Here is a 15,297-nt window from a genome sequence, read left to right on the forward strand (position 1 = left end):
TGAGCTTGTTGGGCATTCATTCATTCATTCATTCATTCTGTTTCCATGTCAATAACTGCTACTCCACTCCAAGCCACGCCCTCTCCTCTCCAAGCTACGCCCCCTAGTCTGGACTGTCTGAATACCCAAACGGGCTCTGTTGGACCCACTTCTGACCTCATATCACTCCCACCATTCACTGCCATGAAACTTATATCTTTTCTAATTTTGACCAATTTCATTAAGGCACAGTTCAAATGTCATAAACCATATCCATTTTTTAGGGGTTGGAGTGGCTAGTCAGTGGTTAAGAGTGCTGGCGGTCTTTACCAACACCCACAGTTGTAGTGGTTTATTTTTTAAAATTTTGTTTATTCATTTAATTTTTGAGATAGGGTCCCACTATGTAGCTCTGGCTGTCCTGGAACTCACAGATACACTCCTCCTCCCTACTCTATACCTCTAGTGCAAAGATTGAAGGCATTGGTCACCATGCCTGGGTCTACAGTGGATCGAGTGAGATTGGTTCCCATAAACACCTTTGAATAGTTGGCCCTCAGTTGGTGGAACTGTTTGGGAAGAATTGGGAAGAGTTAGTCTTTGAGATTTCAAAAGATTCAAGGCTTTCCCAGTGTGTTCTCAGATTCCTGTTTGTGGGTTGGGATGTGATCTCTCAGTGGCTGCTGCAGCACCAAGCCGGCCTGTGTTCTGCTATGTGCCCCGCCAGGATGGTGATGCACTCTTATCCCTCTGAAACTGCAAGCTCCAAATAAACTCTTCTATAAGTTGGCTATGGTATTTGATCACAGCAACAGAAAATTAACTAATACAACCATCTGGAAGTCCAATCTTAGGAAATCTGGTACCCACTTCTGGCCTTAGATGGGCACTAGGCGTGCACGGGGTACACAGACATACATGCAGGCAAATGGATAAAATTTAAAGCAATTATCCATTTTAACTGTATGACTCAGTGAGTTTTAATAAACGTATAGATTTATGTGGGCCAGTGAGATGGCTCAGCTGGTAAAGGCACTTGCTGTCAACCACCTGAGTTCCATGCCTGGAATCCATGTATCCAAAGGAGACAACCAACTCCCATAAATTGTCCTCTGACATCTACCCATGCCCCAAGTAACATGGATGTGTGTGTTTTTAAAATGTGACCATAGCTGAGGCATAGAACCTCTTGATTTTTCTCTGGGCTATATGAAGAAAAAAAAAAAATACATGAGAATTCTGAAGGGACAAAAATTTGTGAGAAACCCTGCACTGTCCACTGGCAGTTTATCCTTACTGTTCTTCTCGTGACCCAATATTAGTCTTCCATTGTCTTTGAGCTATACTGCTACATGTTGTAATCAATAATAAAGAAAAAATGACTTGTCTGTGGGAAAGTTAATTCTGTCTTGTCTCATAGAAATTCAGTTGCTGTCTACCTGAAGTACAGAAGAAATCAGTCCTGCCTTCATTTTTCTAATACTGCTTATTAGAAATAAGCAAATTTCTTCCATATCTTACTTCCTCATTAACGAGTTAGACTCTTATTTATTTACTTATTTATTTAATGTATATGAATACACTGTAGCTGTACAGACGGTTGTGAGCCTCCATGTGGTTGTTGGGAATTGAATTTTTAGGACCTCTGCTTGCTCTGGTTGGCCCCTGTTCACTCCAGTCAACTCTGCTCGCTCAGTCCTGCTTACTCCAGCGGCCTAAAGATTTATTTATTATTTTACATACGTACACTATAGCTGATTTCAGATGCACCAGAAAGGAGCATCAGATCTCATTACAGATGGTTGTGAGCCACCATGCTGTTGCTGGGATTTGAACTCAGGACCTCCGGAGCCATCTCTCCAGCCCCCAAGTGAGACTCTTTGCATGTGTTTTATTTGTATAAGGAAATCACCATGCTGGAAAGGACAGTAGTGGCACACGCCTTTAATCCCAGCACTTAGGGGGTAGGGGCAGGCAGATCTGTGGGTTCAAGGGCAGCTTGGTTTACAGAATGAGTTTCAGAACAGCTAGGGCTACATAGAGAAGGCCTGTTTCAAAAAACTACCCCACTGAAATTTTTTAAACTTTATGTGCATGAATGTTTTGGCTGCATTTGTGTCTGTGTGCCACATGCATGTCTAGTGCCTGCAGTGGCCAGGAAAGGGCACTGGAGTCAAAGTTGTGAGCTGCCATGAGTGTACTGGGAATTAGACTTGGTTCTCTGGAAGAACAGCTAACCATTGACCCATCCCTCCGGCCTGTATATTTTTAGTGAATTTGTTGAATTTTTTTTTTGAGATACTTTTTTTTTTTTTTTCTAGACAGGGTTTCTCTGTGTAGCCCTGGCTGTCCTGGAACTCACTCTGTAGACCAGACTGGCCTCGAACTCAGAAATCCGCCTGCCTTTGCCTCCCAAGTGCTGGGATTAAAGGCTTGCGCCACCACTGCCCAGCGAGATATTCTTCAAATGTGTCTATTTGTATGGTGTGCATGTGAGGATGTCAGATGCTCATTTTATTTGCTCAGGGAGGGTCTCTCTCTGAACATGGAACTCACAGTTTCATCTAGTCTAGGTAGCTAGCTAGCATTAGTGGGTGCTAGGAATCTGAACTCTGACATTCATACTTGAATGGCAAGCTCTTCAAAATTCACTCAAGTACTTCCCCAAGCCCTATAATTTCCTATTTAGATCTATAATCTATTTTATATTATTGTACATGAAGGTTAAAGGTCATTCTCTTGTATGGGTATCCAGTTGCTCCCATGCTCCTAGCTGCAGCAACTGTAATTTCTATAATGAAGTACTCTGGATCTTTGTTGAAATCGTGACCATGTCACACTTCGAGTCTGTTTCTAGACTGCCAAGTTTAGTGATCTACAGGCATCCTAAAGCCAAGAACATTACAGTGTTTTGTTTGTTTGAAAAAGGCTTCAGGCAGTATAAGCCATTGTTTAGTCTATTTATTCTAAATACTTTGTACTTACATATAAATTTTATCAACTTGTCAATGTTGCTATCTCTTTCAACTGTCACATTTTTTCTAGTCAGCAAGATAGCTCAGTAGGTAAAGGCATTTTGGCACCAATCCTGATACCCTGTGTCCAGTGCTTGGATCCCATGTGATAGAAGAATGCCTTCTACAAACTGTCCTCTGACCACGTGTGAACTGGCATGAACACACAAATTATAAACAAGAAAAAACAAAATAAAAAAAAAACCCTTTTCAGCTGGGCATGGTGGCACACGCCTTTAATCCCAGCATTTAGAAGGCAGAGGCAGGTGGATTTCTGAGTTCGAGGCCAGTCTGGTCTACAGAGTGAGTTCCAGGACAGCCAGGGCTACACAGAGAAACCCTGTCTTGAAAAAACAAAAAAACAAACAAAAAACCCCCAAACAAACACCCCCCCTCAAAAAAACCCAACCCCCTTTTCATTGTTCTCCCCACATATAAAATAACCACCTCCCACCCACCTGCAAAGACAGTGTAGCTGCCCTGAACTTCTAGTCCCAAACTTGCAATGATCTTCCTGCCTCTACTTCCTAACTGAGGTCTTTTACTGTATTCCACTTCCTCAGGGGAGTTTCCTGTGACCCGTTTCCATTACCACTTTTGGGTTTTCTGTCAAGCCCTTAGTGGTCTGTAAGATATTTTCATATACTTGTTTACCAGTGTAGAAGTCACATCTGTCTTTTCATCATTGCTGGTCCAGTACACTTACTGGCATCAAGGTTAATGCCTGCTATTTATTGGTTGAATGAATAAAGGCAGGTGTCTATTTCTGAATATTTTATTAGGGCAAAACAATATTTATGGGATGATTCATCTCAAGTAGGTTCGCTTTATTTCTTAACATGCACTCTGAAAATTGATATCCTCCATAACCTACTATGTATAGCTTCACAGTCATCCAATATAAAATAAAATAAAATAAAGAAAAATAAAACATCTGGCAAGACGGCTACAGAAGAGTGATTATTTGTAAGATTATTCCTAAAATTAAAAATCTCACATTCCCAGATGATAAGAACATTACAAGAATGAAAAGGGTTCACGACACAGTACACCTTGCAGACTCCAGCCTACAGTAACTTGGTCAGTGGGAAAACGTGGATCTACAAGATCACTCTAATTCAACTCTCCCACAGACACCTGTTCTCTTCTCTTCCCCCGTCCCTTATTGTTAGCTGCCTTTGTACAGAGAGGGATCATCAAGACTGTGGGCATGCAGGCTAAACAAACAGGAGAGGTTTCTATGTCCTGTGAAGAACAAACTAGTAAGGAAGCTCTTAATTCCAACTATTGGCTAAACTAATCCTGACATACAGTGTTAAGGGGGACGATAACTCCACCACCCTTGGTACATTCTCTACTCAGGATGTGTACACGAATTACCTGGGACCTGTGCTGGACTTTGAGTTAACTGGAGTTCCTTGCACACGGAAAGAGTGCAGAGGGCGCAGGAAACAGACACTGAGCACATCAGGGTGCTGTTCTTGCAAGCACCTTTCATTCCGTCTCCAATAACTGCTCCCAAAGAACAAAGCTTTACACAAAAGCAGTGACACGGGACAAGAGCCACAGCATTCTTCAGGGTTGACTTATTAGAATTCATCACACTGGAAACAGTAACAGTTTTAAGGCCACATCGTAGCAAACAAGCTCACAGCTCCCGCCCACCAGGCTGCTCCTAAGGGTAAACTGTGAATGTGAGCCTTCAGACTCCACAAAGAGGAAAACGCTCATCATTAGGGCCTAAGCAAGTTCCCGTTTGTTTTCTTCCTAGAAACCTTTCAATCTACAGGAAAAAGCATCTTAGAAGACAGAAGTCACTGAAAACTACAGCAGCAATAGCCTTCGGTAGGCAAGCCAGGATCCCTGGTGGGCCTCCCTCTGTTCCCTGTGCGCTGGCTAGAAGCCCGAGCACACACTTCACGTGGATAAGGCAGAGGGGAGGAAGGATATGCTTTTCTCCACTTGGAAGGTGTTTTGATTAACCAGCTTAATGGATTAAGATGCCTGCTGGGTACTGAGTATACTAGTAAGCAGGTAAGAGGTTATCCATAGGTTCTGGAACTGGAGGGGGTGGGGTGGAGGCACTATATATTCTTTGATAAACTGCCAAGCAGAATCCCGATTTTAATAACTCCCCCTTCATAGCCCCAGGCTAACGTGGTTTTATTTGTGAGAAATACTTGACAGCTCCTGATCAGCTTGGCACAGGAAGAGAGGAAAGCCTACTGCTCTCCTTTTCTTAACTAACCCCCGATTTTAATAACTCCCCCTTCATAGCCCCAGGCTAACGTGGTTTTATTTGTGAGAAATACTTGACAGCTCCTGATCAGCTTGGCACAGGAAGAGAGGAAAGCCTACTGCTCTCCTTTTCTTAACTAACCCCATGTTGGAAGCAGAGAGGCACGAACACGCAGCTGTGTCTTACCTAGAACACTGGGAGAACAGCGTCCTGACATTAAGTCATAGCAATAGTCCACTCTCTTTTTGTTCCTTCTGTAGAGTCTCACTTTGTAACACAGAATAATTTATAATTCTAGATCTGCTTGCTTCTGCCTTCTGAGATTACAGGTGTGTACCATACTTGATCCCACAGCAACCATTTATTTACATTTCTATGGGTTTTGTCAAAATACTGCAATTAGGTAGATTCATCAGTTTGGAAAAACAGGTGGTAGCAGGTATCATTTCCCCCTTTGTCTAAAGTCAAGAAATCTAAGCCAGATGTTTATCTTGCTTTTTGCAAGATATATTACACACCAGGTAATGTGGCTATATACCTTGCCAGTCATCAGAGACTCAGATATGGATACCCTTAACTAATAAGGGAAGAAACACCAAAGTGCATGGTTGTGCATGCAAGGAGCAGGTTGTCTGCCCTACAGCTCCCCATATGGTGCACCAGCACTTGTCAGTGTCCTCTGGAGGCAGAATCCAGAATGTCAGTCCAGGCTCAGAGGCAGATCTCTCTGAGGACGCTCTACCCTTCAGCCTACGAGAGGGTTTGAGTCAGAAGTGAAGACTGTGAATGAAGGGTGGAAGGGGGCTGGTTATTTTTTTCCCACCAAGTTTTATTTATTTACCTTTAGTTTATGTATTTTGCCTACATGTATGTCTATGTGAGAGCATCAAATCTTGGAGTTACAGACAGTTGTGGGCTACCCCGTGGGTGCTGAGATTTGAACCCGGGTCCTCTGAAAAAGAAGTCAGTGTCCCCAACCACTAAGCCCTCTCTTCAGCTCCAAGGCTAGATCCTTTAAACAAGGTTACTATGAAGAGGAGATATTTATTCCCTGCCCTTGCCCCTCGGGCCAAATCTTCTGCATGATTCTGATTATCTTCTGGTTCCTGACGTGGGCTGTGAAGTGGGTCTTACAAACACAGGAGTAAGGACAATGCTAAATGAAAAGCATGAGGCAAAGTACAGTCGGCTTTGGTGGTGATGGCTGACTTAGGAATGCCTGAATCTATCTATTTAGGGCCCAGGTCTCTATTCACTATCTCTATTCACTATGATTTTTGGATTATAGTCACTTATGACATAATTGGGCCAGAGATTTCTATTACAGATTTACAAAAAAACAGCCACATATAAAGTGTATAAACCATTTTGTCCTCTCGGAAGTAGAGATCAAGGGTAGAACACAGGGGTTTTGTCTCTTCAAAACAAAACAAAAAACCCAACCAACCCGACAAACAATAACAAAAATCTTTAACTTAGTTACGTTTAGCCCAAAATAAACTTTGCACCAAGAGATACATACAGAAAAATTTAGATGCCCGTAAGAGCATTTTAATTTGAAGTGATTTCATGTGAGCTAAAAGACTAGCAGGCGCGTTCACTGCTTAAGGCTTGTTACTTTTGCAAGCCCTATTAGGTCTGCATCATTAAATAGTAAGTGCTGTGCAAAATACTTAGTACTCCAGTGGGATTCTAAGATGGAATGTGAGGAAGGAAGGTATTTGAGCTTTATAGGACTTAGTTATGGAATCTTTTTATTCTCTGTCTCCCTCTTCAGGTTTCACTATGCAGACCAGGCTGACCTCAAACTGAGATCAGCCTGCCTCTGCCTTCTGAGATATAGGATTAAAGGCATAGGTTACCACACCCAGCCTGTTCACCCATTTCTACTCTTTAAAAAACTCACATACAACTTTAGAACATGCCAAGGGCTAAAAGCTCACAGATGCCAAGAGGGCCAAAGATAACAGATCCAGGGCATGAAAACAGAGCTTCACAAATGACACTGCCTCTCTTCTTGTCCTTGTACTGCAGCTGACAGGTCCTCAGAAGGACTTGGTTTGGGATCTTTATCAGTAATAAGAATCATTTTAAAGAATGGCATACAAAATGTACTTCTAAATAGTTTTTCCCCCCATTCTGTTCTCAGTCCTTCCTTCTAACACGTGATTGCTACTAAAAGATAAATTCATCTTCAGCACAATAAATAAAGCCAAAAGTTCTCTTCAATTAAGCTTTGGTCAAAAGAAAAAAAACAAAACTTTAAAATGGTGCTCTTCAGATGTGTCTTTGGTCAAGCAGCACAAAGCTCTGAATGAAGTCCCTGACCCCGCGGTGACAGGAAAACAGGCTATTCCAGTTTAAGAAAGAGGTATTTGATCAGAATTCCTCAAAGGGGGAAAAATACAATGGAAGCACAAGATAAGCCAGCCCCAGGTGCTGGGCAAAATCTTCCTAGCCCAGGAGGAGGAGGAGAATTGGCCTTTGGAAGAGCACTGTTCAGGTGGGTCAGCGTCTACGCGGAAAACTTATACCACTAATGGTGAAGTGGAACATGAGCAAAAGATTGACCAACACTTGCCTTTAAGGGTCAAATCTTAACCTGGACCCAGAACCAGCAAGAGGCTGTCGTAACTTTAGAGGTGGGAACCATTAGGCTTAGATCTCAGGGAGAACCTAAACGTTGGATACATCTTCAGCCTATGACCGACCATATGAAGAAAGCTCTGATAATGAATAAATTATTTGGTGAGCAGAACAGAAAGAGAGAGACCAGTCTTAGGAGGTCCTTGGCCACGGGGAGTCACATAAGCCTTCTGGCCTTGGTAACATTTACCTTAAGACTAAAGACAGAGTGCTTTGGTTGATTGACTTGACTGGTTAAATAGGGATTACAAGGGGGGCAACCTCAGACCTGGGCGGAAAGTCAGCAGAAGGCACTTGCTCCCTAGGGAGAGGGCCAGTGAGTCTCTCTCGGTTGGAGAGCCGGGGCCTGAAGTAGGTCTTGATGGATCCAAGCCTATGAGGTGACTGCAGCGGGGAATGCCTGTTCCAGAAGCCACAGGCAAGGGTCAGCGTGATTTCACAAGTAGAATAGTTATAAAATAAAACATTTTTAATGGACAAAGTAATCATATGTGTGTGTGTGTGTGTGAGACTTAGCAAACAGAGGAAGAATGTGAAGCAGTTTGGTTTTTTTACTATTTACAAAATGCCATTTGGAGTGAAGGTGGCCACCTTCAGTAGCTTCAGAAATGTCTTTCACATGAAGTGGTCACTGAAGTGTGGTTCCTGGAATTGGCTCAGAAAGGCCACACACTGTCCTGGGAGGAATTATCCCCCTCTAGGGAGCACCAGAAAGGCTCAGTCTTCTGTCTCTTCATAGGTAGTCTCATCAAAGGGCCTGTCCAGTAGAGGCACCAGCCGGTGGCGAGAGTACTTTAGCTGCAGCAGATCCCCAACTTCATCTATCTCCTTCAAAGCCTGAAGAACACAAGAGAGAGGTCAGCCGGGTCCAGCAGGGTGCAAGTGCACCCACGGCTCTCCTGAGCAGGAACATCAGTGCCAAGGTTATCTTGGTGAGACATACTTTCCTTACTCAGGAAAGTCAGACTGCACACAGCTGTGGCAGGAACAGCATCTGACCCAGAGCTAAGGCCCAGCTATCACACTGGACTGAGTATCCAAGTATGACTACAAAGGCTAGGATTCTTCTAAGTGTAATGTGTTTGTAGGAAAGGGAACAGGCTTCCTGTTAGGAGTATAGCTAGAATGTGTCTCTAGGTAAAGGCACCTCTACCATCTCACACCCTAAGATTAATCCCTGGGACCCACATGGTAAAGAATCAACTCCTCCAACTTTCCCTTTGACCTCCATATGCAAGTCATGGAGTGTTCAAACCCACTGTCAAACACACAATAAAGAAAACATAAACAAAGATGTTGTAAAAGAAAATGTGTATTTTAGAACTGTTTACCAGCATAAAGGTAAATCCTTTCATGGCTGAACTTAGTTGCCCACCTGAGTCCTGATGTTGAGACTACAGTGGGGCCCTGTGCACACTCACTCACACTAGCCCTGAACTTGTGATCCCTCTGCGTAGCTTCCCAAGCGCTGGGACTAAGGTCTGCACCACCATGCCTGGCTTGAGACTCCCTTTTCATTTGGTTACTGCTGGAATCTGGAAATACTAATGCAGTACAAGGGTATGTTACCTGATAGCTTTACCAAAACCATCTATCAGCTCTAACAGACTTTTTGTATGCTGTGTCCATTCTATACAAATGCACTCTAAGGAGAAGATGGATCCTTATGAGAAAGTGCTATGTTGCTGAGTAAGGGGACACTCGTGGACACTGCCCTCTCTGAGCTCATGCCCTGTCCTTCCCATTTTTCAGTACAGCTTTATTGAATCTATATTTTACGTGCTGAGTGTATGTATTATAGACAGACAGACACACACCCCAAGTTAAAAAAAGAGAGAGAGACCATGAATTTGAATAAGAGCAAGAACACCGGAGGGGATGGAAGGAGAAAAGGGAAGGGAAAATGATATAATTATAATCTTAAAAAAAAGTCAGTATAGAAACATTTATTATCTAAAAATAGTACTCCAACTAGAGAAAAAAAATGGGATCAATAAGCTGGACCAACTGGGTAATGTCAGAATGTGGGCTCACACATAACACCTACAGTTTACAATACCGGGGTATCATGCTGGTCACTTAAAGAATGAAGATCAATCACTAGTAAAGTGTTCTAATAAAAAAAAAAATCTTAAAGTTTTTTTCCTGTTTTGTTTTGTTTTTGAGAAAGTTTTTGTTACGTATCCTGGGCAGGTTTCAAACTTGCACTCCTCCTGCTTCAACTTCCTAAATGCTGGGATTACCAAAGGCACACATTATTATGCCCAGGTCAGGAATATATGTGTGTGTGTGTGTGTGTGTGTGTGTGTGTGTGTATGTATATATACACACACATTTTTTTTTGCTGTTTTTTTTTTCCCCCAGACAGGGTTTCTCTGTGTGGCCTTGGCTGTCCTGAAACTCACCCTGTAGACCAGGCTGGCCTTGAACTCAAAAATCCACCTGCCTCTGCCTCCTGAGTGCTGGGATTAAAGGTGTGTGCCACCAATGCCCGGTTAGGAATGTATGTTTAATGAGAGAAATTTCATTTTGTATATACAGGGAAGAAAGGTCAAAAGTGTTAAGAAACAGAAAATGTTAGCTGGGCATGGTATCACACCCCTTTAATCTCAGCATTCTAAAGATAGAGGCAGGTTATTTCTGTGAGTTCAAGACCAGCTTGGTTTACATAAAGAACTCCAGGATAGCCAAAGCTACATAGGGAGACCCTGTCTTAAAATACAAAACAAAACAAACAAAACGAACAAAAAAGTCAAAGAGATTGTTATGGTACTTTAAAAACAAGGGTTTACAGAACTCATTAAGATTAATGGATCTTAGCTGGCATCCTATAATCTCAGTGATGGGAGGCAGAGAGAGATAGGCAGGTTTCTGTGAGTTGCAGACCAGTCTGTGCCCAACAAAGAAAAACAAAAAAGCACAGTATCAACTCCCCTCAAACCAACCCACAATGAAACCATTATAGTTTAAAGAATTTGGGGGGTGTGTGTTTGGGGGGGGGGGCGTCTTAGGTCTCAAGGGGACACCCAGCAAGGCTCCTTTAGCTGGGACCAATGTACAGCAGCCACACATGGAGGAAGAGCTTGTAAGGGTAGCATCAAAGGAGAAGGCGTAAATTACAAACAGTTGGAAAGAGACCTTCAGCTTTAGATCCAAGAGGAAGGAGACAACAGTGCAGGTGGAGGCTGACCTGAGGGAGGAAGCTCAAACCTACAATGCCATCAGCCAGGAGGCTGAGGCAGGAGGATCTCCAGTGTGGTACAGTGAGTTCTGTGGCAACCATGACTACTTATGGAGACCCTGTCACCAAGCAACACAGAGGAAGCCAGTTTTCCAGAACTTGGAACTGGATTGGATGGATGATTTGGAAGACTCTGCAATTGCTTAGAAAGGGCCATTTTCAATAGCACTGCCTGCCACTGTCTCAGCAGCCAGGTCCCAAGTGCTCAACATCAGGTGACTACACCGTCTGATACACACACAACCTCTTTTAGTATTGATCAAAGGTACTTACAGTGTCAAGTATTTCTTTGGTATGAGCTGCTGACAGGCAAAATCTGGCTCTGGACTCAATGATCGGGGTAGCAGGAAATCCCACCACAACTACACCAATGTTCCGCTTCAGCATCTCTCTTCCAAAGGCGCTACAAAGGGAAACCAGGAAATGAAAGCAATGACTGCTTGGTGATGTGGCCTTCAATCCCAGCACTCGTTCCAGGCTAGCTTGATCTACAGAGTTAGTTCTAGTGCAGACAGAGAAATTCTGCCTTGAAAAAGAAAAAGAAAAACCAAACAACAACCACAAAAAAGAAATAGCAGCCAGTACCAGGTCTTACTGGCCTGGGTATTTGACGGCACTTAAACACTCAAGACTGATGTTCTAAAAATTCTGTTATTCCAGTTCTCTGTTAGAATGTAACTGGAAAGGACCAGTTCTAATAAAGTTTGCTTTAGGTGATGGCCTGCTCCTGAAAGGAAATAGTGGTTAAGATTTCAAAATAAATCTGCGTTATAACCTCTGTCCTCTTCAGTCTGTGAGGACAGAGGACCTGTGTAACAGGGACATCTCTCTGCTGCCCTTAGGGTGGTTGGCTGCTGGGACTGGTTCTCTAGACCAGGAATTTAAAAAACAAAAGCTAAAACAAAGAACCTACTTAGGACTAAAGCTGCTTCTAGGGTACAGGCCGTTTGAGGCTCTGTAGGTCAGAAGGTTACTCAAATTCTACAACTGTTATACAACTTCATTACAGTTGTCTTGTGGCCTTATTCTACAACTGAAGCTTGACTGAAAAAGGAATTCTAATTTGATTTTGTTTTGTTTACCGAATTATGCTTTCTGTTTTATCTTATTGGCTACTTGACTCTTTTTTTTTTTTAAAGAGTTATTTATTTCATTTATGAGTACACTCTAGCTGTCTTCAGACACATTAGAAGAGAGCATTGGATCCCATTTCAGAGGTTGTGAGCCACCATGTGGTTGTTGGGAATTGAACTCAGGACCTCTGGAAGAGCAGTCAGTGCTCTTAACCGCTGAGCCATCTCTCCAGCACCATACTTGACTTATTTTTACTCTTCCCTTAATTTGCTCACAGGCTGGGAATAAAAAAATAAAAATAAAAAAACCCTGCCTATGACAGGTATGGGAGTAGCACCTTTAATCCCAGTACTTGGGAGGCAGAGCTCAATTTATACAGTGAATTCCTGGCCAGCTAGGGCTACTAGTGACATTTTCTTTCAAAAAGGCTTGCAAGGAAGGAAAAAAAAAAAAAAAAGAATTCCTGCCTGTGTAGCAACTTCTTCCCTCACTCCAGCCCCACGATACCCTCTGTCTAACGACAGACTGGATTGTGCCATCCACACAATGTACCCAATTTTGGCCGGCATGTAGAGCATCAAAGGCACCACCGGGGAGTCTTCATTGCCATAGATGATGAACCCCATTTCCTTCAGGCGTCTCCTGAAATACCTGGTGTTCTCAGCCAACTGCTGTATACATTCTTTGCCTAGAAGAGGCCAAAATGATACTAAGGAACAGAAGATAAAGATACGTATTTTCCTCGACTTCTTTTTATCTCACTGGGTCTCTTATTCTTGTTTTCAGGTAACTTTTACTGTATAATCCTGAATGTCCTTGAACTCTTGGAATTCTTGCCCCAGTTTCCCAAGTGCCAGGATTACAGCCATGTGCTACCATACTCCTTTCTTCCACACCAACCTGTGTGGAATAGAAACATAGACGTGCTTCCTCTGCAGCCTGTTGGTTGTCTCTGGAGCTGCTGATAGCAGTTTGGTTTGGTTTGGTGCTGGGGAATCAAACCTAGGATCTCATGCATACTAAGCAAGCACTCTACAACCAAGCCTGCCACAGCCCCGACCTGACAGCAAGTGTTATAGTAACGTACAAAATAAAGGTTAATGGCTAAGAGCTGAAGATGTGGCTCTGAGGTAGAGAACTTGCCTAACATAGGCACTATAACTCTCCCTTCCCCCCACTTTTAAAAAAAGATCTATTTATTTTATGTATATGAGTACACTGTAGCTGTCTTCAGACACACCAGAAGAGGACATCAGATCCCATTACAGATGGTTGTGAGCCACCATGTGGTTGCTGGGAACTGATCTCATGACCTTTAGAAAAGCAGCCAGTGATCCTAAACACTGAGCTATCTCTCCATCCCAACTACACCCCTTTAAAAAAAGAAAGAAATGGTGTCATTTGTGAAGTTCTGCCATCTCAGTCACAGCACCTCATTGTGCACACCCTCGACAGTGAGGAGGACACTTATCACCGTCATTCTATACTCTAGGAGACTCACCTTGCTTATTGCTACCAAGTACGAAGAAGCACTGCCAAAAATAGAATCTGGGTCTCCCAACACCAACATCATTTCAAGCTGCCATGGTGCAAACACTTTCACAAATCTGAACATTGACACTGTCAGTTAGACCTCAAATTCTGAGTCACTTTGTACTGCTATCTCCATAAAACCGTCACCAGATAGCAAGAGCCTATCTAGTACAAAACTATCTAGCTACCCTCTAAAACACAAGTTGGCTTTGTTTTGGTTGTTTGGTTTTGGTTTTTCTATGTAGCTCTGAATGACTTCAAACTCAAAAGATATGCTGACCTCTACCTCTGGTGGGATTAAAATATGGTTTCTAATTTCTAATTGAATAAATAATTAGTGAAGTATTGAACATTACATTATGATCAGATGGCCAAACAAGACAACAGTTTTGAAAGACTAACTTACAGAGTACTAAGAATATGTTTTTCTTCACAGTAAAAAATATTGATAACTAAGAGAGAAGGCTGGAGTAATTTTCTCATGTTAGAATTCAAGGATGATACAGTTCATAAGGTCATCAAGCAGTCAGATGCACAGGTTAACTCCAGTGTCCTTAGAGTTAGAACACTGACTTATCGACCACTCGTGGAAAACTATACTGGATAAGCTGGATACACATAGCCCCAAATGAATATCCTTTATATAAAACAATTTCAGGTTGATCAGAGAAAACCCCTGAAATTTAGATTGGACTACTCACCCTGAACACCAAGGACCACTAGGTAAGTTACACACGGACCTAACAAAGAACAAGAGCTAATAACAGGTGTGTTGTGTTATATAAGGATCCCGAGAACTGGGTTCTCAGAATTACACATCCTGATTTCTTACACTGTGAATAAGATGCTTGTTCTATCTCTTAACAACTTTATTAATTGGCTGAAAAAAATTTGTGACAGGATTTCATGTTTTAGTTGGGGATTTTATTTTATTTTATTTTATTTTTTTTTAAGATTTATTTATTATTATATATAAGTACACTGTAGCTATCTTCAGACACACCAGAAGAGGGAGTCAGGTCTTGTTACGGATGGTTGTGAGCCACCATGTGGTTGCTGGGATTTGAACTCTGGACCTTCGGAAGAGCAGTCGGGTGCTCTTACCTGCTGAGCCATCTCACCAGCCCCAGTTGGGGATTTTATTGCTGTCTAGAGTCTGCACCCTGAGCAAGGCAACTCTTTATTTTTGTGTGTGTGGTGGAAGATGAAGAAGGAGCTCCCTTTGTAGACCAGGTTAGCCTCAAACTCACAGAGATCTACCTGCCTCTGCCTTCTGAGTGCTGAGAGTAAAAGCCTGGCTAAAAGGAAGCATTTAATTGGGGGCTTGCTTACAGTGTTAGAGGTTTATTAGTCTTTTATCACCATGGTGGGGAATATGGTGAGGCAGGCATGCTGTTGGTACAATAGCTGAGAGCTTTAACATCTTGGTCCTTAGGCAGCAGGAAGAGAACCACTGGGCCTGGCATGGGTTTTTTGAAGCCCCAAGTCCACCTCCAGTGACACCTTCTCCAAGGTCTCAATCTTTCTCAGTCATCAAATGGGGACTCTAAGCATGCAAATATATGAGCCTT

At 42.7% G+C, this 15,297-nt stretch overlaps 1 protein-coding gene across 1 annotated transcript in view; it reads right to left on the reverse strand.

Moving 5' to 3' along the window:
- Nucleotides 1-3,752: 3,752 nt before the first annotated feature.
- Nucleotides 3,753-15,297, reverse strand: part of Sptlc2 (serine palmitoyltransferase, long chain base subunit 2) — an 83,298-nt gene continuing 71,753 nt past the window's right edge. The window contains exons 10-12 of the mRNA NM_011479.4: nucleotides 12,746-12,881; nucleotides 11,393-11,522; nucleotides 3,753-8,715 (exon numbers count right to left, since the gene is read on the reverse strand). Coding sequence (NP_035609.1) covers nucleotides 8,596-8,715; nucleotides 11,393-11,522; nucleotides 12,746-12,881 — 386 coding nt within the window. The 3' untranslated portion in view covers nucleotides 3,753-8,595. The remainder of the gene's footprint in view (nucleotides 8,716-11,392; nucleotides 11,523-12,745; nucleotides 12,882-15,297) is intronic.

This window comes from Mus musculus, chromosome 12 (assembly GCF_000001635.26).
Source record: "Mus musculus strain C57BL/6J chromosome 12, GRCm38.p6 C57BL/6J".
NCBI lineage: Eukaryota > Metazoa > Chordata > Mammalia > Rodentia > Muridae > Mus > Mus musculus.